This window comes from Chelonia mydas, chromosome 5 (assembly GCF_015237465.2).
Source record: "Chelonia mydas isolate rCheMyd1 chromosome 5, rCheMyd1.pri.v2, whole genome shotgun sequence".
In the NCBI taxonomy this organism is placed as follows: Eukaryota; Metazoa; Chordata; order Testudines; family Cheloniidae; genus Chelonia; species Chelonia mydas.
This window is the reverse complement of record NC_051245.2, coordinates 16,519,816-16,543,969: the sequence shown is the minus strand read 5'-3', so window position 1 is coordinate 16,543,969 and position 24,154 is coordinate 16,519,816. Positions and strand designations below refer to the sequence as shown.

Below are 24,154 nucleotides of genomic sequence, written 5' to 3'. Positions count from 1 at the left end.
GAGGATGATTGGGGGGGGCGGGGGATTCCATAAACCTTTTAAACTGGCATGGGGTTGTAAACTTATCAGCAACTTAAAAAAAAAAATCTTGTTGGGTCTTGGAAGCTTCAGGTTTTTTTTTTTAAAAAAAAAAGTAACTTAAAAGTCCAGGACATTAAAAATTCAACTTCATTTCAAGTTTCAGATATTTCTTTAAAGGGAAGCTCTCCCCAAATATCCTCTGTCTATCCAGGTATTTAATCGTCCATATTTTTCCATGCATATACTTTTCCTGAATTCATAATACATTACACCTTCATACTTTAATCTTCTAGGATAATGGTACAAACCATATGCTACTACTGTTTCATATGAGGCTCTGTGTCCTAGGCAGCAAACCTGCCAGGAACCTCTGCTGCCCTCAAACGCAAGAGAGCAGTATCCCTTTTTTGGCACTGACAACTTGGAAGTTATGCACTATAGGGGTTGGAATTGAAAACATATCAGTACTGTCATGGCTGTTGGGAGGACAGCTGACAGTTTTGACAGTTGGGCCTTCTGACCTAAAGGGATACATGGGAGGTGTCTCGGTTTTCTTGCTTGGGCAATCGGGTGCATATTGAGACTGTCTTCTTCCCACAGTTGGCCTCCAAAAACTGACCTGCTTCATTAGGCAGTTCAGGTTAACTTCCATTGTTTCCTACCTTTTCCCTCCAGATTAAATTAACACTCTTGGCTTAAAGGTGCCTACTTTCATATGGTTATTGGAATGATTCACAGAAAATACCTCCATTTTTATGTGGAAGATGATCTTTATAAATAGATTGCAAGTTCTTTGGGGCAGAGACTATCTTTGTTCTGTTGGTGCTAGGCGCTGTACAGTGGGGTCCTGGTCTGCGAGTAGGGCTCCTTGGTGCTACAGTAATACAAATAATAAAAGGTGTTGCTCTCTGGCTTTTCTTTTGGGCCAAAGGTGTTTTCAGAGTGCCTCACACTGGTTGCCACTTGTCTCTGCTATTAGCATATTCTTCTCTCAAGACTTGCAGACTGTTGCAGTCTGCAGATTTATAACGTATTGATAGTTGAATGGGGCCCTGTATCTACCCAAATAACTTTTCAGAAGGGCTAGCATGGACCACCCTAGGGCCAAGACATTTCTTCCAGAATAAAGCTTGTTAAGTGTCCTGAATGTATTTCCTCTGAGAGCTTAATCTAAAATCAGTGAGCTCTTACCTCAGACTAATGGAGTAGATGGCCCTTCCTCATGTGAGACACCTTTATTAAATCTTATTTCAAGTTAGCAGGGTGAGTTAGCAATAAATTTCACTCCAAATATGGATGACATTGGAGCTATGTTGATTATTCTTCAGTTTGTCTCCAAGCTGCCACTATGTGTTGAAGTGCGTGTTTCAGTATTCCATCCCAACTATTGTAATTTTAACAGATGTTTCTTGGTTGAGGATCCCGTCACCGGAGGCTGACCATTTAGGGTTGGTGGAATGTGTGGGAGGCTAAGTTCCGTATAAGTGTCCAGGAGCTGAAAGTTATAAAGTGAACTCTAAAATCTCTGCCACTGATCAATGGCTGCATTGTTCAAATGCTAACAAATAGAACTACCACTGTATATTACATGAACAAAAAAGAAGGTGCAACTCTGACAGGAGACACTGGCTTTATGGGATTGCTGACATCCCCTATTTCTCAGTCTGGAAGGCAAAGAGAACACAGTAGCCATTCATAGGCTTCAGGAACATCACAGTTGATGGATTAAACAGATGGGCCTACTGTTCAAGAAGTAGGGCCGTGCATCCATAGCCCTCTTTGTGATGAGCCTCAATGCATGTCCTTAGTTGATTCTGTTTGTTCCACCACTGGTCATAAAGATAGACTGAGCCTGAGTTATACTGGTTACTGCAACATGGACCAAATGTAATTATTACAGATATTTTTGTGGAGCCTCAGTATTACTTACCATTATCTTCAGACCTGCTGTCTTGCCTTCCATCCCAGTCTGGAATTGCTTTGTCTTGCTGTTTGAATCATGGGACATGTAATTACTTTTGACCTGACATGTCTTATAAAAGTGCAGAAAATTCTGCTGCAGTCTAGAAAATAATCTTCATTGAAGTTTTTACACTTAGAAATGGAAAAGGCTTTTTCTAAATAGCCCGTATCTACATTCTATCTCCATATCCTGTATTATGGACAACTTAGTGGATTTGAAAGTCTCACCCTTGAGGTAAGACTACAAAAGGCTATCTATCACTTCAGCATATCGTCTGCCAGTGGACAGCTCTGTTTTCAGGCATCTTTGGTGGTGGGATGACTGTAGAGATCTAGTCTTCCCATTGGTCAAAGAATCTGTTATACAATGGGACCGCAGCTGGTGCCAACAAGGTTGATGGGTGCCAGTTCAGGTGTTTACCTTGTAGGTGAATATTTATCATTCTACCTCTATTTTCATTTGCACTTACACCTGAGAAGAATGAGTTGCAGACTTTCCTCATCCCCGATTTATCCCAGGTGTGGTGTTTGAATTCTGTTTAGGCACTTGTTCTTCTGACAGCACTCCTTTTGAGGTGGGCAGGTACTATTACCCCCATTTTACTGAAGAACTGAAGCACAGGTTAAATGACTTGTTCAAGGTCACACAGTCTGTGGCAGAGCTGAGGAGTCCAAGTTCAATTCATAGTCCCAGGCTAGTGCCTCAATGACCATCCTTGTTTTATGAAGTATTACCTGAATCAGACCATTAATCTTGTGGAGTTTCCAAAATTTCATTCTCACATAAAGGAAATGACTCTACGTATGCCCCAGATGTCAAAAGGTTTTTGAGTTTTTATTTGACTAAGTCAGTGAGGAAATCCACAAGCCTCTGTCTCTGTCTAAAGGGCATAGCAGTTTTCTTTACACTTCATTCAGTCAGTGCCTGTATAGGACTAGACTATGCTTTGGGCTTGGGTGTCTACCTCATGACGTTCGAATTTACGCTTCTAGGGCAAGGCAGTATTGAATGCCCACCTCATAACATGTCTATCATAGCAGTCTGCTGGGCTGTTACCTGTTTTGTACACAGACTTACACAGCATTACTCTCCTGACATGAGAGCCCACTTTCAGAGAGCAGTTCTATTATCTTTGTGTAAACTAGAACTTGTCAGCACACTTTCCTGAATTGCTAGAATTGTACTCTGTGCTCGACTTCTTATGGGGAAAATAGTCTCCTTCAAAGAATCTGTTACTCGTAATTAGTGGCTCTCGGAGTATTGCCTCTGTCTAGTCCCATCATGTCGTCTGTATTCTTTAGTCTTGCTAGAGTGGTTGGGGCAACACAACCATTACATAATCTTACCCCAGCTGCTCAGTGCTATGAGAGGGCACTTGTGCAGACACCACAGGTTTGACAGGAGTAGAGCTGGGGCCATATCCCACCACTGTGAACCCACAGAAGCAAAATTCTTTAAGAACCCCAGTTACCATGGTAAATCACATTTAATTTGAGTGATTTCTCCATTGTCCCGTCTCTCCCCCCGCCCCCGGGCCAAATTTTTTACTTGGATGTTTTGCAAGGAGCCTTCATAAGTCCATTTTAAGAGTTGAAGGATTCCTGATCCTACAAAAACCTGAGTGCTTTCAGTTGTCATCACAACCAGTCGGGAGTTCAGCACTGTAGATCCCTTATTTATTTGTAAGCCCCAACTAAGGCCAGGACTCCTGGTAGTAGGTACTATACGCACATAAAGAAAAGCCCTGTCCCAAAGAGCTTACAATCTAAAATCTTGGATAAAACCCTTTGGCCGCATGCATTTTTGGCTCGTACTGAAAGTAGTCAAATATAAAGCCAAAGGCCAAAAGAGCGCACATTGATGCGTTTATAAAAAGGAAACAACTAAGCATGACTAAATTTATAATGAAAGTGTTGTAAATAGCTATGTAAAGAATGAGTCAGTATAGAAATGTTCCACAGGTCAGTAAAAAGACTCCAGATAATGCAGTGTAATTAAACACTTAATTCTGATTGCAGTGGTAACTTAATGAGCGGAGGGACCAGAATGTCCTCTTTATCAAGTTATTTTAACTTTAACATGCGAGACCCATACATTGTCTGTCTTTCTCCCACTTGGAACAGTCCCTCCAGAGCGCCACTTACACTTCTGTACCATTCAATAACTTACTTTTCTCTAGTGTTGCTTGCCTTTATGGTAGAGCCCTGTGTTGGGATTGGGGTCCCGCAGAACCCGCTGCCATAGTAGTGGGAGCAGGATAAAAATTCAGGGAACAATGTGGGAACAGGTGGGAGTGGATATTGCAGGACAGGATGGAAGCAGGATTAAAAAATAATTCCCCGCAGGGCTCTGCTTTGTGGTACTATTGTATTTGCAACTAGAAGTAAAAGAGGAGGCATCTCCTGTTTCCGTAGCCACCTCTCTCAAAAACAGGCTGAACCTAATTTCACGTCAAACTTGGTGGCAAAGGGATCCATCTGTTTACCTTGATGTCGCACATTTTTAAAAATAAATTACTCAAGAACTGCTTCCATGAGTCGTGAATACCCCTATTGCAACAAGCTTAGATCCATCTAGAAGAGCACTGCCGATTGGGGCTGCGTGAGTCACGGCTGTGAGCTCAAACATTCAGAGGAAAGTTATGAAAGAGACTGCCGACATGGGTGATGGTGTGAAGCTGACAAAGTTAAAAGGACTGGCCATTAGTCTGCAGCATCATCGTCTTAAGTCACTACCTACTAGGAATCAACAGTAAAGATGATAGCATAAAGGAAAACAAGATAGGTAGACATGTGATCCTTCAAATTTGTCAACGTCTGCACCATCTTTAAAGCATCACAGGTGAGAGGAGGCCTGAGAGTTCGTCTGTTTTTCCTTCTTCTTTTGGGTATCATCTGATTCATATGGAATGAAGTGCAATTGCCATGGATCATTGAGGTTTAGAGGCTGACAATGCAGTCCAATCAAGGGGCAGCCTGGTACAGAAAGATGTCGCTGTCTGGGACACAGGAGACAACCTGGGATCTGTTCTCAGCTCTGACACAAACTGCTGTGAACTTGAGCAAGTTACTTCACTCTCTGTGCCTCTCTCCCTTCCTGCCTTTTGTCTTGCCTGATTAGGATTGAGATTTTCAGTAACCTTACTGTGCGATTGTACAGTCCCTAAGGGTACAATGGAAGCCCCAATTTTTGAGGTCTGTAGGTGCTACTGTAATCAAAGTTCACTCTGTGCTGCTTATCCTTACTTAAAAATTTGTTTAAAAGTAGCTGCTTACAACCAGTTCCAAGCCTGCTCTCTGTGTGCTTAAGTCTTCTACGGCAATGAAACCCAAAGTCCAGCTGCCTAGATCCTGGAACAAATGCATCAGCCATCCTGACTCCCCTCTCTCTCAGCTGCTTAGACATGTTTCCCTCCAGAGTCCACATGGCTGTAGGAGCTCTGGTTTTCTGGTAACACCCCAGCACAGCGTGGCAGGAGAGTAAAGCAAGAAACCACTTGGGAAAATAATTTAATATACGTACAAACTCTTTACTCTTTAAGAGTATGGCAAAACAACACCACTCCTGAATGCAGTCCTTTGTGACATTACTGCCTCTGTGAGTCCTTTAAACCATGCAACTCTTCCAGCCTTCTTGCCCAGTCCGTGGCCTTCTGACAGTGAAATGGCCTGCTTTGCATAGAGAACACTCCTGTCTCTGACTCCTTTCTGTGCTGCTGCTTGGGGAATTTCCATGTTGCAACCCCCTCAGATTTGGGGCAGAGTTCTTCAGCGTCCATGGCCCTGCTGCCATACTCACTGTTCCACCGAGGTAGAGCCATTCAAGGTTGATGGCCCTTGAATGTGCTGTAACAGTTTCCCAGGCACATTGGGTAGGAAGTTCCTGCTGCACAAGGAATGCTCACAGCCACCATAAAGTTACATTGAAAATGGAAGTTGAGATACAACATGGCTTTCACAGAGCCAAAATGGAATTTCAGTTGACACAGATACATCCACCAAACTGTCACAGTAGCTGTTTCTTTAAATGGGAAATATTTAGCATAGAAGAACCTCAGTAGTCTGGGGGGAGGGGAAGGAGGAAGAGGGTCTCATTCTGTTTTTTCTCACTCCAAAAAAAAATTTTAAAAATGGAGACTTAAGCTACGTCTACGCTACAGACCTTACAGAAGCACAACTGTACCAATCGAGCTGTGCCACTGTAAGGTCTCATGTGTAGCCGCTCTATACCGGTGGGCGGGAGAGAGCTCTCCCACTGGCATAATTAAACCACTCCCAATGAGCGGTGGTAACTATATTGGTGGGAAACGCTCTCCCACCGACATCGTGCTGACCACACCGGTGCTTTTGTTGGTCGGGGTGGTTTGTTTTTGTTTTTTTTCATACCCCAGACCAACAAAAGTTTTGCCAACAAAAGCGCTAGTTTAGAGATAACCTTAAGTTGCAGATCTCTCAAGACCTCTAGACAGACTTATGTGCAGGTCTGGGGAAGAGCCAGTGGTTCTGGTACATGCAGACACAAATAATATAGGGAAAGGTACGAGAGTGGTCCTGGTGGCCAAATTTAGGCTGCTGTGTAAGATTAAAGTCCAGGACCCACATGGCAGCATTCTTTGAAATGCTTCCAGTTCCCTGCACTTGGCTAGTTACGCAAGCAGAACTTCAGGGTCTCAGTGCATGGAAGAGATGATGATGTAGGGAAGGAGGGTTTTAGGTTTATTAAGAACTGGAGAACCTTTTGGCAAAGAGGGAATCTATTCAGGAAGGATGGGCTCCGCCAAAGCCAAAATGGAACCAGATTGCTGGCGTGTAAAATTAAAAAGGTAGAGAATTTTTTTTTATTTTTTATTTTTTTTTTTAAACTAAGCGAAAGCCAACAGGTGCAGAGGAGCACACTGTTTGGTTAGAGACATCCCTTAGGATAGACATTGATAAAGTACAGGTCGGAATTGAGGAGAACCAGTCAAATGAAAGAGTCCCATTCAATTAAATCACACAAAGACCCACAACTTAATGTTGACAAATTGTATAAATACTTGTATACAAACACTAGAAGTCTAAATACTAAAATGGGTGAATTGTAGTAAGTGCCTGGTGTTAAATGCAAATATTGATATAGGCATCACGGAAACTTGATGGAATGATAATCAGTGGGACATGGTAGTACCAGGGTACAAAATATATAGCAATGACAGAGTAGGTTGTGCAGGGTATGGGGGGAAGGAGCAATGGAGTCACTATATACGTGAAAGAAAGCATAGAATCAAATACAGTAAAAATTTTGACTCAAACTACTATACAATCTCTATGGATAGAAATTCCATGCATGAATAATAAGAGTATAGCAGTAGGAATATACTGCCAACCACTTGACCAGGTTGGTGGTGATGGTTGTGAAATGCTCAGGGAGATTAGAGAGTTATAAAAATAGAAAATTCAATAATGTGGGATTTCAGCTATCCCTTTATTGACTGGGTACATGTCACCTAAGGATGGGATGCTGAGATGAAAATTTCTAGATAACATTAATGACTGCTTCTTGGAGCAGATAATCCTGGAACCTACAAGGAGAGAGACAAATTCTTGATTTAGGTCTACGTGGCACACAAGATCTGGTCCAAGAGGTGAATATAGCTGAACCGCTCAATAATAGCGACTGTAACATAATTAAATTTAACATAGGGTTTTGGGGGGGGGGGCGGATGGAGGAGAAATACTGAATGCCACCACCAGTGTTCTCTCTAATTTTTCCCACCCATGTGCAGAATGAATTTTGTTATGTGCACCAATATGGGACCTTAGGCCACCATAGTAGCATTTAACTTCAAAAGGAGAACTACACAAAGATGAGGAAGCTAGACAAATGGAAATTAAAAGGAACAGTCACGAGTGAAATGCCTGCAAGCTGCATGGAAACATTTTTTAAAACACCATAATAGAGGTTCAAATGTATACCCCAATTTAAAAATAAAAAGAGTAAGAGGACCAAAAAAGCTAAACAACAGAGTAAAGGCATGTCTACACATGCAAGCGCATCTCTGGTGAAGACGCTCCATGTTGGCGTGAGAAGCTTTCCCTAAGTGTAAAAGTATAATTAAGCAGACCAAAAAAGAATCTGAAGAGCAACTAGTAAAAGCAACAAAAGCTAATGGTAGAAAATTGAAGTACACCTCTATCCTGATATAATGCAGTCTGATATAACGCGAATTCGGATATAATGCGGTAAAGCAGCGCTCCGGGGAGCGGGGCTGCTTTACCTCATTATATCCAAATTAGTGTTACCGCATTAGCACAAGGTGATTGGCACGGCAAGGCTGGGAGGGGGAAGAAGCAGAGCCACAGCGGCGCGCTCAGGGGAGGAGGCAGAGCGGAGGTGAGCTGGAGCAGGGAATGGTTCCTCTCCATATCCCGATATAACACAGTCTCACCTATAAGACGGTAAGATTTTTTTGGTTCCCGAGGACCACGTTATATCGGGGTAGAGGTGTACATCAGAAGCAGGAAGCCTGCCAAACAATCACTGGATGATTGAAGTGCTAAATGAGCACTCCAGGAAGACACAGCCATTGCAAAGAATTCACTTAGCTTTTCTGCATTGGTCTTCATTGCACATGATGTGAGGGAGATTCCCACACCTGAGCCATTCTTTTGAGGTGATAGATCTGAGGAACTGTCCCAGATTGAGGTGTCAGTAGAGGCTTGGGAACAAATTGATAAATTCAAGGGTACTAAGTCACCAGGACCAGATGGTATTCACCCAAGAGTTCTGAAGGTCTGCAGTTTTAAATCTGAGTTCCTACAAACAGTGGTATGTAACCTATTGCTTAAAATCAGCTTCTGTACCAAATGACTGGCGGATAGCTAATGTAACACTGATTTTTAAAAAGACTCCAGAGGCAATCCTGGCAATTACAGGACTAACTTCAGTACCAGGCAAATTGACTGAAACTATAGTAAAGAACAGAATTATCAGATACAGAGCAACACAATATGTTGGGGAAGAGTCTGCTTTTGTAGACTGAAGTCATACCTCGCTAATCTATTAGAATTTTTTGAGGGAGTCAAAAGCATGTGGACAAGGGTGATCTGGTCAATCAGTGTACTTGGGTTTGAATAATAAGAGTATTTGGATTTTCAGAAGCCTTTCACAAGGTCCTTCACCAAAGTCTTTTTAAGCAAAGTAAGCAGTCATGGGATAAGAGGAGAGATCCTCTCATGGATCAGTAGCTGGTTAAAAGACAAGAAACAATGGGTAGGAATAAATGTTCAGTTTTCAGAATGGAGAGAGGTAAATAGCAGGGTCCCCTAGGGATCTGTAGTGAGACCAATGCTATTCAGCATATTCATCAGTGATCTAGTAAAAGATGTAAACGGGGGTGGCAAAGTTTGCAGAGGATTCAAAATTACTCAAGAAAGTTAAAGCCAAAACCAACTGTGACGCAGTACAAAGCGATTTCACACAACTGGGTCACTGGGCAACAAAATGGCAGATGAAATTAATTGTTGATAAATGCAAAGTAATGCACACTGGAAAAAATGCCAACTATACAAATACAATGATAGCTTCTAAATTAGCTATTACCACCCAAGAAAGATCTTTGAATCACCCTGGATAGTTTTCTGAAAACATCCACTCAATGTGCAGCATCAGTCAAAAAAGAGGACAATATTGGGAACCAATAGGAAAGGGGGATAGACAGAGAAAATATCATAAAGACGCTATATAAAACCATGATACACCCACACCTTGAATACTGTTTGCATTTCTAGTCTCCCCATCTCAGAAAAGATATATTAAAATTGGGAATGCTACAAGAAGGGCAACAAGAATGATTAGGGGTATGGGACAGCTTCTGTATGAGAAGAGATTAAAAATACTAGGACTGTTCAGTTTTATAGACTTCTGTCAAATCCCCCATTGCGGGTGGGGTGGGGGTGGTCCATGAATGGTCTGGAGAAAGTGAATAAAGTGGGTTTTTTTAACCCCTTCACATAACACAAGAACCAAGGGTAACCCAATTAAATTAATAGGCATCAGGTTTAAAACAAACCTACGAAAGTACTTCTTCACACAATGCACGGTCAACCCGTGGAACTCCTTGCTAGAGGATGTTGTGAAGGCCAAAAGTATAACTGAGTTCAGAAAAGAATTAGATAATTTCATGGAGGATAGGTCCATCAATGGCTATTAGCCAGGATGGGCAGGGATGTAACCCATGTTCTGGGTTTCCCTAAGCCTCTGGCTGCCGGATGCTGGGATTGGACGACAGGGGATGGATCACTTGATGATTGCCCTGTTCTGTTTATTCCCTCTGAAGCAGCTGGCATTTGCCACTGTTGGGCTAGATGGACCATTGGTCTGGCCCAGTGTGGCCACATTCCTGGGTAGTGACTGCTTGTTAACCGCCCATCATTGGGGATGTTCTGAGGCCCTTTGGAAGGAGAGGAGGATTACTTAACAGTAGGTGTTCTTTGACTATATTGCCTCTGCAGATCCATGCCCGATTCCCAGTTCTGAAGAATCACTTCGGAAGAGTCACTTCAGTTTTAGTGGAAGGAAATAATTGAGGGAGATTGGGACTGAGGTTCCTTCCTTAATGTTTATGGGTGCGTCTACGCTACAGCAGCATAACAGTGGCACTGCAGTGCTATAGTGTAGACCAGTGGTCACCAGCCGGTCAATCGCAATTAACTGGTCAATCGTGGAGACTCTCCTAGTCAATCGCGCTCTCCGGCCGCTAAAAGTCTGGTGGTGCGGAGGGTCTGCTGCTAAGGCAGGCTCCTTGCCTGCCCCAGCCCCAAGCTGCTCCCGGAAGCGGCCATCACGCCCCTTGGGGATGGGGGGCAGGAGTCTCTGTGAGCTGCTCCTGCCTGCAAGCACCACCCACGCAGCTCCCATGGGTAACTCTGGCCAATGGGAGCTGCAGGGGCAGTGCCTGCAGAGGGGCAGCATATGGAGCCATGTGCGCCCCCCCCGCCCCCCCCCCCCCCAGCTTGTTGGCCCCTTCCAAGAGCGGTGTGGGGCCGGGGTAGGCAGGGATCCTGCCTTAGCCCTGCTACACTGCCAACCGGGAGCCACCTGAGGTAAATGCAGCTTGGCAGGACCCCATACCCCAACCCCTTCCCAGAACCAGCACCCCAGCCCCTCCTGCACCCCAACCGCCTGGCTCAGCCAGGAACCCCTTTCCACAATGCAAACCCCTCAGCCCAAAGCGCCCCCCCCCCCCCAACCCCGACTCAGCCTGCTGAAAGTGAGTGCGGGTGGAGGAGAGAGAGTGACGAGGGGGGGGGCAGGGGATGGAGTGAGCAGGGTGGGGCCTCAGAGAAGGGGTGAGGGAGATCCTGGGTTGCCCTTAAGTTCAAAAAGTGATCTTGTGCGTAAAAAGGTGGCAAACCACTGGTGTAGACACTTCCTACATTGAAGGAAGCTGTTTTTCCATCAGGAGTTAATCCACCTTTTCAGTAGGCCAGGGGTTCTCAAACTGGGGGTCAGGATCCCTCAGGGGGTCGTGAGGTTTACATGGGAGGTCGCAACCTGTCAGCTTCCACCCCCAAACCCCGCTTTGCCTCCAGCATTTATAATGGTGTTAAATATATAAAAAAGTGTTTTTAATTTATAAGGGGGGGTTGCACTCAGCGGCTTGCTATGTGAAAGGGGTCACCAGTACACAAATTTGAGAACCACTGCAATAGGCTGTAGCTAGGTCAACCTAGCTATGTCTACACCAGGGTTTAGGTTGACCCAATTACAGCACTGAGGGCACATCATTTTTCACAGCTGTGAGCAACATAGCTAAGACTCTCTCATTTTTTACTGTAGACCAGGCCTCGGTGTTGGGCTGCACGAGAAGGGGCTCCAGTAGTCGTTGCTTTTCTAGATGGTTTTTATCAAGTTGGTTTGAGGTTTCCCCTTCCAAAGCTTGGCGCATGAAACTTGTTATCTTTGCAGTTTGTCTCTTCTGGTTTATGGTGTCGAAGTCCATAAGGACATGATTATTATTGCCTATTAACAGAAGATTAGAACTGTATAGGGCAGTGGTGCCCAAACTTTTCCTGCCCTGCCCCTCCTTACCAGTAATTGAATGTGTCCATGTCCCCTCTCCATTGGTACACAGTTGGCTCAGCAGAGGAGCTTGGGCTGGGGGTGGAGAGGGAATGAGCTGGGGCTGGGGGCAAAGCAGAGGACAGAACTGGGCTAGATGGTGCTCCCTCCCTGCCCCCCAGGGGGGCTGGCCTTGGCCCTGATGTGCACCTCCCCCCCCAATGTTCCTTTGCACCTGCTTACAGGAGTGGGGGGGCACACCCCATAGTTTGGTTACCACTGGTATAGAACATTAGTGTTACCATTTCTGCTCTTACATTTAGGAACATCAGTGTTTGCTCCTCAACTAGTTGGTGTTGGTTTTTTGTTTTTTGTTGGGTTTTTTTTTTTGGGGGGGGGGGGGGTTGTGTGTGTGTGTGTTTTAAATACTTGAAGCCAAAAGTTGAAACTTAGTAGATCTTTTAAAATTTGTTTGGCTGTCCTATGCTCCTCATAGGCATCACTCTAGCTATAGTATAGTTGAGAGCTCTCCACTGCACACCCATATTTTGAGATTCAGGTTTGAACAAATAAAAAGCTCAGTAAAATTGCTAGGTACATACATCAGTTCTGAATCTGGAGTTGCTCTATCTACAGTGGAAGAACCTGGTAGAAACAAACACAGAACATCTTGGAAGGAGCGATCACTATAAAATTCTTGCCCTTTTCAGAAGGCTTAATAATTGATTGCATGGGGGTAAATAAGGACATTCTTAGTGTAATTCTGACAGGCTTATTTATCACAAATCCTCTTCCCTCCCCCTTTATGAACTGAACCCTCATCCTAAATGCCCTGGGTTGTGGGGTTTTTTTGTGTTTAAAATGTACATATATTTACAAAACATGGAAAAACTAACTAGATCAGGCAGCTAGCTAAGGCCTTTTTCCTGGGCAATATTGTCCTGGAATATTACCCCTCCGGTGCCTCTGTGTATTGTATAAGGCTGAGCATGCCATCAGCACTCGTATGATTAATATTTGTCTAATGCAGTATGCTACCTCGCTTGAAGCCATTCGGGTTAGCCATGTTTCTGACACTATATATAATTTTTTTCTTCTTAAACTCATGATTTGTAAGAGCCACCCAGCCTTAGCTGATAAGCTAACACACATGCCAAATCTGTTTTTAGGCTTTAAGAACGTTTATGTTGCCAAAGACCTATTTTGTCCTTCAGATATTTATTTGAGTCTAAACACGCGCTTACTTGAGAGATAAGAAGTGCTCTAAAGGAACAAATTGCGTTTCTTGGGGAAGTATAATATTTACAGCTTATAAAATTTCTGGTCAGACAAGTCTGTCTTTTAAGAAAAATGGGGAGGAGGTTTGAGAAATATGAGCCAAACCAAGTGTTCTCATTTTCCTTGGAATATCAACTTTAGAACTTCAGGCTTAACATCCTTTTTTGGATATGAACAGCACAAACCAACCGGCAAATAGTTAAGGCCCCACTCCTTCAAAGACTTAGGTGTTGTCTACGCTTGTTAAATATGACAGCATAAAGGAGGGGAGCAAATCTTAGCGCTTGTCTGTGCTTTATAGCAGTGCACATACTGGGGTGTGATTTTTAAAGTGCATCAATGTGTTGACCATGCTAGTGCACACTAAAAGTTTTCTAGCACAGGTTAACATAACGTAACAGCACTGTGTTACAGTGCACTACAGAACATTTAGTGCACACCAGCAGGTCTAAATGGACCAATTAATGTGCAGCATGTTTGTGCACTTTAGAAATCATACCCTTGTAATGCGCATTATCCCACCATTTAGACAAGCCTTCAATTACACATATATAAAAGGTCTTATACAGTAACTCCTCACTTAATGCAACTTTACGCAAAACAGTGTTAAGCGAATTGAATTGGGGGAGGGGGGTAGGTTCCAGGGAAATTTTTTTCGCCAGACAAAAGACATTATATACATATATAGTATAAGTTTTAAACAATTTTAAACAAACGGTTTAATATTGTACACAGCAGTGAATGATTGTGAAGCTTGGTTGAGGTGGTGGAGTAAGAGAGTGGAATATTTCCCAGGGAATGCCTTGCTGCTAAATGATGAACTAGTACTCAGCTGGGCCCTCAAGGGTTAACATGCTGAGGTTAATGTAGCCTCACACTCTACAAGGCAACATGGACTGAGGCAGGAGGGAGGAAACACAATAGATGCAGGGTAGTAGCTGCAAACACTTCCCTGCGAAAACTGAACGTGATGAGGAGCCCACGCTATCCAGCTGGGGCGCACCACTCCCTCCTCCTGACAGAACATGCACAAGTGCTGACTTTCCAAAGTGCTGGGGGGTGCGTGCATGAGTGTGTGTGTGTGGGTGTGTGAGAGAGAGAGACACGTGCCTTGCCCCTTTAAGTATGCTGACCTCACTTCAAGTATGTTGCCCTTTTAAGCAGATCAGACAAGAAGCAACAGCTTCCAGCAAGCACCCTCCTTTCTGTCCCTGAGCCCTGTCCCCCTCCTCCACTTTGTGGAGAGGGAGTATGGGGGTCGGGGGGGCAGGAGCAGGGGGACATCCTGTTATCAGCACCCCTCTCTCCCCCTCTCCCAGCAAGCAGGAAGCTCCGGGACAGCTCCAAGGCAAAGGGCAGGGCAGAGGCAGTAGGGGGGAGGGCCACCTGAACTGGTGCTGGGCAGCTGCCAAGCCACATCCCCTAAATTCCCTGTAAGGTAGCTAATGGGGGAGGGGAGAGAAGGGGACTGCTCCCTCCCCCCCCACTTCTAATCCCCACAAGGAGGGGCTGCTTTTCCAGAGAATCCTCCAAGCTGTGGACAAAGCAGGCAGCTGCCAAACAACTATAAGGGACCATTGTGCAACTTTAAACAAGTGTGTTCCCTAATAGATCAGCAACATAACGTTAACCGGGACAACGTTAAGTGAGGCGTTTCTGTACTGGTATAACTTTATTCATGTTCAGCAAAGCAAAATAAACTATACCAATATAAAACCCCCTTATCTGATATAACCGCATCTGCAAGAGGCTTTTAGTGGCATAACTATGTCTGTTTAACCACCCCCCACCCAAAAAAAAAAAAAACTTCACCCCTTGCCAACAGCTATGCCAGTCTACACTTAGTTTTATTGTGCCTTACTCAGTGGTAAAATTAAGTACAGTTGTAGGCCCATTTCAAATCAACGGAACTACTCAAGTTACAGATATATTTACACTGCAGTATCAATACAAGTGGTTTTTTGGTCGATATAGTTAGTGGTGGATGCTAGGTCAATGGAAGAATTCTTCCATCAACCTAGCTGTGTCTACAACATGGGTTAGGTCAACCTTACTACAGTGCTCAGGATGAGAAATTTCTCATGGCCCTGGTGATGCAATTAAGTTAATCTATTTAAGTGTAGACTAGGCCTCAGTCTAAAAGAATACAGTACTCCTTGGCTGTCAGACTTCACTGTTCATGTCTGTTTACATTTGTTACTGGGCTATTCTACATTGTCTTGCATCAGAATAGCTATTCAAGTCCAGAATTAGGAGACACTGGGGGGGAGGGGCCTCTTCTTCATATGCATGCGTTTTTGTCTCTGACTTAACAGGCTGAGAAACCTCTTGATTTGTACAGTAGCCATATGACTCTTAATAGCTTAATGATTCCATGTCAGACTGAAGGCATTGTGTTCAGATGCAGTATGCTGTACAAGGAAATGCTTTGCATCATCGCCTCTGCAGTGATTAATAGAGGAGGGTAGGGAACCAGAACAGCCAAGTAAAAACAAATAGAAAAATCGTTCTAAAAGAACTATATAATGAGGTTTAGTGACCTAGTTATGACACGATTGCCTTTTACAATAGTCTATTATTGGTGTCTTCCAGCTTTCCTAGCAAACTAAACTGAGTTGGTATTGATTGATGCATTCATAGGTCTCTGGTGTTATACATGATGAATAGGGCCCTACCAAATTCACAGCCATGAACGTACCACAGACCATGAAATCCGATCTCCCCCATGAAATCTGATTATCATAGGGGAAGGACATGGTCGGGGGGTCCTGGCCCTAGCTAGGGAAAGACGGGACTTCCTCTTCCCCTGCAGGGGCCATTCAAGGAGCCAGGTGAGACCCACCTCTGGGAACCTAGAACTAGATAAATTCATGGAGGATAGGTCCATCAGTGGCTGTTAGCCAGGATGGGCAGAGGTAGAGTCCCTAGCCTTTGTTTGCCAGAAGCTGTGAATGGGCAACGGGATGGATCACTTTGATGATTGCCTATTCTGTTCATTCCCTCTGGGGCACCTGGCATTGGACGCTGTCAGAAGACAGGATATTGGGCTAGATGGACCTTTGGTCTGACCCAGTATGGCCGTTCTTATGTTCTGACTTCACCTGGCTGCAAGAAGCTCTGTGGCTGCTGGCTGGGACAGCTTCTGATCCAGGTGGGAGGCTTCTGGGAAAAAAAACTCGGACATATGGTAACCCACCCCACCCATGCTCTGTGAACCTCACTTCTGTGCTGCTGCTGGCGATGGCACTGGCTTTAGAGGTTGGTTCACCTTGGGGGTGATGAAGCACTGGAACGGGTTACCTAGGGAGGTGGTGGAATCTCCATCCTTAGAGGTTTTTAAGGCCCGGCTTGACAAAGCTCTGGCTGGGATGATTTAGTTGGGGTTGGTCCTGCTTTGAGCAGGGGGTTGGACTAGATGACCTCCTGAGGCTAACCAGCAGCCAGTGCTCTCCAGCTGCCCAGCTCTGAAGGCAGTGCCCCTGCCAGCAGCAGTGCAGAAGTGAGGGTGACAATCCCAAGACCCCTCTACAGTAACCTTGCAACCCCCATGACCCTCTTTTGGGTCAGGACCCCCTCCCCCCATTAGACCACCATGAAATCATAAAATTGATTTTTTTTAAAATCCTACGACTGTGAAATTGACCAAAATGGACTATGAATTTGGTAGGTCCTAATGATGATTTCCTTCAGTGGCAGTTCTTTCTATCCTTCAGATAAAGTTTGAGAGTATACCTTGGATTCGGTGGAAACCACTTTCTTGTGAAGCCAATTTTTAAATGTCTGAGGCAGATCTGGGGCTTTGCTTTTTCTAGGCTGATGAGTCATATCTTAAAGAAAGCCATGCTCCTCTTGGTCAGTGCACCATTCTGAATGCTGACATGTGAAACAAACAGTCTTATCAATGTGAATTGTACTGGGACTGAAGTTTATTAAAAGCACTGTTTTTATGAGTTTTCTGCTGACATTACAAGTCCCTGCAGGTTGCAGGGACTGGGTGTTGGAGACAGAAGACTAGCTACCAGGGAAACTTGTTTAGAATGTGTAACTTATTCAGATTGGTGAAGCACTATGGAAACTAGTATTCAGTAGGCTCAAAAATGCCATTTTAAATCACGCTTTGTGCCAGATAGCCATAACACTTTAGAGCAGTTCTTTAAATGTTCATGTTTCATACCCTCTCTGAAATAAAGGACATAGTATCAGTTATCCAAGTTGAACGAAGGAAATTAAAGTAATTTTTGCATGTGTCTGTGGGGGGGCGGGGATAGTTGGTGCACATGAGGAGGGTAGGACTTCAATTTTGGGGGCATTCAGATAAACAAGACTTTACTGCATTGACTAGCTTAGCAGCAGCATGTTGGGCTCACGGTGAGCTAGTTTATCCCCAGAGGCAAATTTCATGTTGCTTTGTCAACTTCGTGTTTGTGGTGGCATCAAAAACCAAGGGCAGACTGGGCACTTATTCAGAGTAGGAAGCCCACAACACAATCTAGGGTGTACAGGGAGAAGAGGAAATTACCTAAATTAGGAGCTATCCTGTACTTTTAATGTTGTTAGCAGAGAAATTGAATCTTTCTCCAAAAGCTGATAGCTACAACCTCCCATACTGCTTGTGCCATCTGACTTTTTCTTAGTCCCCCCCACTCAATTGCTGGTGTGGCAGTTGTCCTGCTAGGTGGATATGAATATTAGGAGACTCCACTCCCAAATCACTTGCATAAAATCTTTCTTTACAGAGTAAATGAAAGGGACACATCGTCACTTTTTGGGGTGACTTTTTTTTACCAAATTAGTTAAATTTCCCTTTCTGCAAGCATCCTTGTACATAGCATAGCCTGGAATATTTGATAGAAAAGCCTTCATGTTTTTAAAGAGCCTTTTATGAGGTTTTCTGGCTTCCTGCTGACGCAAAGGGGCCTGCTCAGCAAAGGACAGCAGTCAGGCACAGGCGCTGTGCCACCCACACCATTTGTACCTGTTTCTTCTTCTCACCTGCCTGCTTTCTGGCCTTGACAGCAGCATTGCAATGTAGGGCTTCTTAGGGTACATCTACGTGGGGATAAAAGCTTCGGGGCATGAGCAGCTGGCTCGGGATTCGGGGCTAAAAACTGCTAGGTCGATGTTCTGGCTTGGGCTGGAGCCCAAGCTCTGGGACCCTCCACCCTTGTAGGCAGCCTGAGCCCAAACATCTGCACACCAGTTTTTCTGGCGCAAGGCCCACAAGCCCAAAGCCAGCTGGCCTGACTTCCCCTGAGCTTCTAAACTCCTCGAAAGGATCAGCAGAGGAGCCCCAAGAGGTAATGATTCCCCACTCCACCCCCAACACATGCACATGCGTGCACACGATTCTAATCATCAGAAGTGTTACTTGAAACCGTAGTAGGTAATGTTTTGAGACCAAAATGTTTGGGGATAATTGATAATTTCCTTTGCCAAAGTGCCCTTTGAATTGTGTTTCTCTTTCTCCCCCCCACCATTCCCCCCATGGCTGTTAAGCGGCTAATGTTAAAGTTGGCACCCTTTGGGTATGTTTACGCTGCAGCTGGAAGCAAGCTTCCCAACCCAGGTAGACAGACTTATACTAGTGGGGCTGAAACTAACACAGTGTGACCATTGTGGCTTGGGCTTTCAAGCCTAGCGAGTCGGAGCTGCAGCCTGAGTAGCGGTGTCCACACTGCTATTTTTATCGCACTAACACAAGCTCTGCTAGCTCGAGTCTGTCTGCCTGGGCTAGGAGGCTTGCTCCCAGCTGCAGTGTAGGCATATCTTGTAAATTTAGGCAATGTAGGCATAACTTTTGCAGATCACTGACAGAGTCTGTTGGCTACTTTTGGGTCCTGGTGATGTGCAGCGGGAGTTCTTATTGTTTGTGTGCACAACATGCTAAAAATCCTCACGTATTTTAGGAAGAGGCCTGCCTGCCATTTTGTCCTTAAACTTTGAATTATACAAGTGTAAAGCTTCTTTAACTATTCGTTTCTACTCCTTCAGCATTCATTATGTAAATACAGCCTGAAAATCCCAGCAAGCACCTAATGTACAAAGATTATACCAAATTAAGTATGAGGAGAAAACTGGCAGACTGTTACTCAACAGGCTGGGAGGGAAGTCTCCACTTATGAAATGAGGCAAGAGTAAAGTATAAATTATACCAGTGCTCATTGGTAACGATGACACTTCTTGGTAAATGTCATGTTTTGAGGATGTTGATTAAAGTACCTATAGCTTATAGTACATGTGTGCATTGTCTGTTCCCTAACTCCTGTCAATGTTTGACTTCTCTTTACTGAACGCTTCTGATGGGGAGAAGCAAGGGAAGTCAGTGGAACGTGTGTTAATGCATGCTGGTGTGCCTTGTTTATTTGTTTTTTCGAGGGTTTAGCTTAATTGTGCAGGTGTTTAGCATGCATCTTGACATGATTGAGGAAGTATACCCCACAAAGCCAGAAACACACAGAATTCTAGTTACATTTACAGGCACTGTGGAAATTAAGTGCCACGTGGTGGTTGTGGAGCCATGTATACCTCACATTTGCTCTGTAATGTGAGGGCATTTATCCAAAGTGTGCGTGTATATATGTGTGTGTATAATAAATTATATAGACATATAAACAACTCATGGAGCACGAGTGTAGACAAGGCTACGGATATGTAGGCCTAATTGACACTGCATTGAAAGGCTGCCTGCACCTTGCCTGGTGTTCCCACTGTTACTACAACTCGTGGAGGTCTACCAGTCCTAATGTTGAAGGTTCATCACAAAGTAACTGATGTAGACAGAGCTGAAAAGAGTTGAGTTGAATTGAACAGTTGAGTAGCAACATTTCTACTCCTCTCCCCCCTCCCTGCCCACCTTGTCACAGGTAAACCCTTAGCATGCACCTAAGCAACTGAATGTCCTTTCATCTTAAACGTTGACACCGATTAGAAGATTGCTTTTGTCAGTAGAACTGACATTCCATAAAATTCATGATGGTGCCGTAAACACCATGCTCCAGGATATGAGAACTTCAATTGCATCACTTACAACTCTGATATCTCAGTGAGTTTAATTTCACTTTTTTCCTCTGGGAAACCTTGGAAAGGTGCGGTCTTTAATAATGCGTTTTTAAAAAAACGGAAAAAGCCCCACAGAAATAACGCTTCATCGAATAGACCAAGCACTAGGAAGAGTTGCCTTCAGAATAGGTTGTAGTATTAAGGCATAATGTAAAAACACTTTATTCAATTGATTTTTCTTAATCACTTTAAAATGTTACTGCACAATGTGTTAGTCTCACCCTTGTGGTCACCACAGATCAACATGGACATAATTGAGAGAGAAGTTTTTGCTGCTTTCACTGACATGACTTGTGAGAAGAACAGGTGGCTTCAGGTTTCACCCTTGAAGCTTGCAAGCAGTTTAAAACAGGAGACTGTTTTCTTGTGGTTTTCTAAAATCCCTCTTTACTAAATGTGTGTTTCTTTCCTCTAAACAGGTTGCAAAATAAAAGCATTAAGAGCCAAGACGAATACTTACATTAAGACCCCTGTTCGAGGAGAAGAACCCATTTTTGTCGTCACTGGACGAAAAGAGGATGTAGCCATGGCCAAAAGGGAAATTCTCTCAGCAGCTGAACACTTCTCCATGATCAGAGCATCACGCAACAAAAATGGTCCTGCTCTGGGTGGGTTGCCATGTACTCCCAACCTGCCAGGTCAGACTACAGTCCAAGTGAGGGTGCCTTACCGTGTAGTTGGGCTGGTGGTTGGACCCAAAGGAGCTACAATCAAAAGAATTCAGCAGCAGACACACACGTACATTGTCACTCCCAGCAGAGACAAGGAGCCAGTCTTTGAGGTTACAGGGATGCCTGAAAATGTAGACCGTGCACGTGAAGAAATAGAAATGCATATTGCCATGCGCACTGGAAACTACATAGAGCTGAATGAAGAAAATGATTTCCATTACAATGGTACAGATGTGAGCTTTGAAGGCGGCACTCTTGGATCTGCTTGGCTTACTTCCAATCCTGTCCCTCCTAGCCGCACCAGAATGATTTCTAATTATAGAAATGACAGCTCCAGCTCCTTAGGAAGTGGCTCCACTGATTCCTATTTTGGAAGCAATAGATTGGCTGACTTCAGCCCAACAAGTCCATTCAGCACAGGAAACTTTTGGTTTGGAGAAACGTTGCCTTCAATGGGCACAGAAGATCTTGCAGTTGACTCTCCTGCATATGACTCCTTACCAACGCCTTCCCAAACCATCTGGGCCCCTTTTGAACCAGTAAACCCGCTATCTGGCTTTGGTAGCGACCCTGCTGGTAACATGAAGGCTCAGCGTCGAGGAAGTCAGCCATCCACTCCTCGTCTGTCACCTACATTTCCTGAAACTTTGGAACATCCGCTTGCTAGGAGAGTAAGAAGTGACCCACCCAGTACATGCAACCAGGTTGGCCTTCCAATATACATCCCTGCTTTTTCTAATGGTACCAACAGCTACTCCTCTTCCAACGGCGGTTCCACATCCAGTTCACCACCCGAGTCTAGACGAAAGCATGACTGTGTGATATGCTTTGAGAATGAAGTTATTGCTGCCCTAGTTCCTTGTGGCCACAATCTCTTCTGTATGGAATGTGCCAACAAGATCTGTGAAAAAGAAACGCCATCATGTCCAGTTTGCCAGACAGCTGTTACTCAGGCAATCCAAATTCACTCTTAAATATATATAGATATTATATATGGACTTTTTAAACTCTTAAAGGCATGGGTGTAATGGTACTCCCCCCAGTAAACTTCCTAATTAATTCTGACTGTTATTGGGTTTTCTTGGGATTAGGCTAAAGTTGTTAGTAAATTTATACTTTCTAAAAGGCTGCTACGGTAACACTAAATCTAATGGTCTCTGTCCGGTTTGGTTTAAACAGATGGCACATTTATCAGAGATACATCTGGTATAAGGTTAAGGAACAGTAGGGGGGAAACTTTAGATCAATTTCACAACCAAGAAAACAAATGAATTTTACAGGTTTTCCTAGTGATCTGTATTAGAGTTGGTAATATCTAAGTTCTGGAGGCAATGAACCCCATAGCCTAAACAGAGAATTAGTCTGCTCTGGAGGGTTCATGGTATTATTGATGTATCAAAAAACACTTCCAATGCTGCCTTCTTTACACTGCCAGTTTTGAAATAGGTTTTGGGTTTTGTTTAGTTTTATTTTACAACAACTTACGCCTAATTCTTCAGTATTGCAAATAACCTGTTAATGCACAGTTTGATTTTTTTGGGGAATGGGTAAGGTTGTTGGCAGTTTTAAATAGATCACTGTTAATTGGGGGCGGGGCGGGAGGGAAACTGCCAAATTGACCTTCATCTCACCCAGTTTGTGAACAATGGTATGTTCAGAGGATCAGGAATGATTTGGTCTCCTTCATTGTGAATTCCTACCCACTGCTTTTCTTAATGGAATGTGGAGTAGCCTGGCTGTGGCTTGATCCCATTTCAATAAGAGCTTTGGGGTGCACATACTTTGGCTAATAGTGAGGATGCTAACATTCCATTCACTAGTCTGATCAACGTGTTCTTAAATTACATTTTAGAGATTATATAGTTCAAAATGTGAAGCATTTTTATGTTCAATCCATACTTGTCTTGCACATTATATAAATATATATATATAATATATATATATATATATATTTATTTTATTTTAGTAATGTAAAGGAAAAAGGGGGAGGCATGTATGTGCTCTTGTATAATTCCTGAAAGCAGCTGTGACCATGGCCCTTCAATTATTTTACGTCATTTCAAAACTGTTTCTAATCACAACAAAAAATGTCTTTCAAATGTGCTGCTTACATTTCAACCTGTGGATGTCTCTAGCATCTTCATCCTCAGTATGTTCCAAAATCTGTGCTGGCATCTGAAAAAAACGAACACCCCCCCCCCCCCACACACACACACACACAAAGTGGCGTTGTAGTAGAATTTCTATTATTTTTTTAAGCGTTCTTTTCCCAAGACACAAAAAAGCTTTTTTTCCTCAGTATAGCAAAACAAATTCTATGTATTGAACTAGTAAATATACAGAAATTTTATTTTTTATTTCCACTTGAAGAGTTACATTTCGTATAAAAGTTTACAAATAATGGTTTTTATTTTACGATTTTTTCAGTATAAGAGTTGCCTTGATGGCATATTATGTAATGCATAACTTTAATGCTAATTGCTTGTAGAATAGTTAAATGTCAGTATTGAAACCTAATCTTTAGCTGCAGTCTTGTAGATATGAACAAATGTTCACCAAGCATGTATTTTGTATTTTATTGCATTGTACACTGCAACTAATAAGCCAAGGAATCGACAGATATTAGGTGCGTGTACCATTTCTATAAACCACAAACTAACAATGACAAACTATCAATATAGTTTAGTATTTGCTAATTTTACTACACTCTTTTTGTTATGTATATGTAGGGAGGTCATAGGGATTATAAATTCAATTTGAGTAAAGTTTAAAAACCATATATTTTATGATAAAGGGCCTTTAACTTATGATGGCCAAAGCACTGATATTATATATTTGCTGTAAAGAGAATTATAAGAGTTTTATTTTTCTGATATTAAAAGTTACTTAATAAAGACTTGTTTCCATTAACTTGAATGTTTTCTGATCTTGCTGTCTTCATGGTTCTCATTTCAAACCACTTCTGTGAAACTATAATCTGATAGCTCCCTTTCACGCCCTTAAAACTTGGGGGTTTTATTGCTGAAGAGCTTTGCAAGTGAATAGTTTTTAATTTTACACATAATCTTTTAAAAGTAGCAATGACTGACCAAATTTCAGAAAAGTTAGATGTAGAACTAGT

The 24,154-nt window shown here is 43.3% G+C and overlaps 1 protein-coding gene across 1 annotated transcript in view; it reads left to right on the top strand.

The window, feature by feature from the left end:
• MEX3C (mex-3 RNA binding family member C) overlaps nucleotides 1–23,943 on the top strand; it is a 30,546-nt gene extending 6,603 nt beyond the window's left edge. The window contains exon 2 of the mRNA XM_037902524.2: nucleotides 20,782–23,943. Within this exon, the coding sequence (XP_037758452.1) occupies nucleotides 20,782–22,007 (1,226 nt within the window). The 3' untranslated portion in view covers nucleotides 22,008–23,943. The remainder of the gene's footprint in view (nucleotides 1–20,781) is intronic.
• The last annotated feature ends 211 nt before the right edge of the window (nucleotides 23,944–24,154 follow it).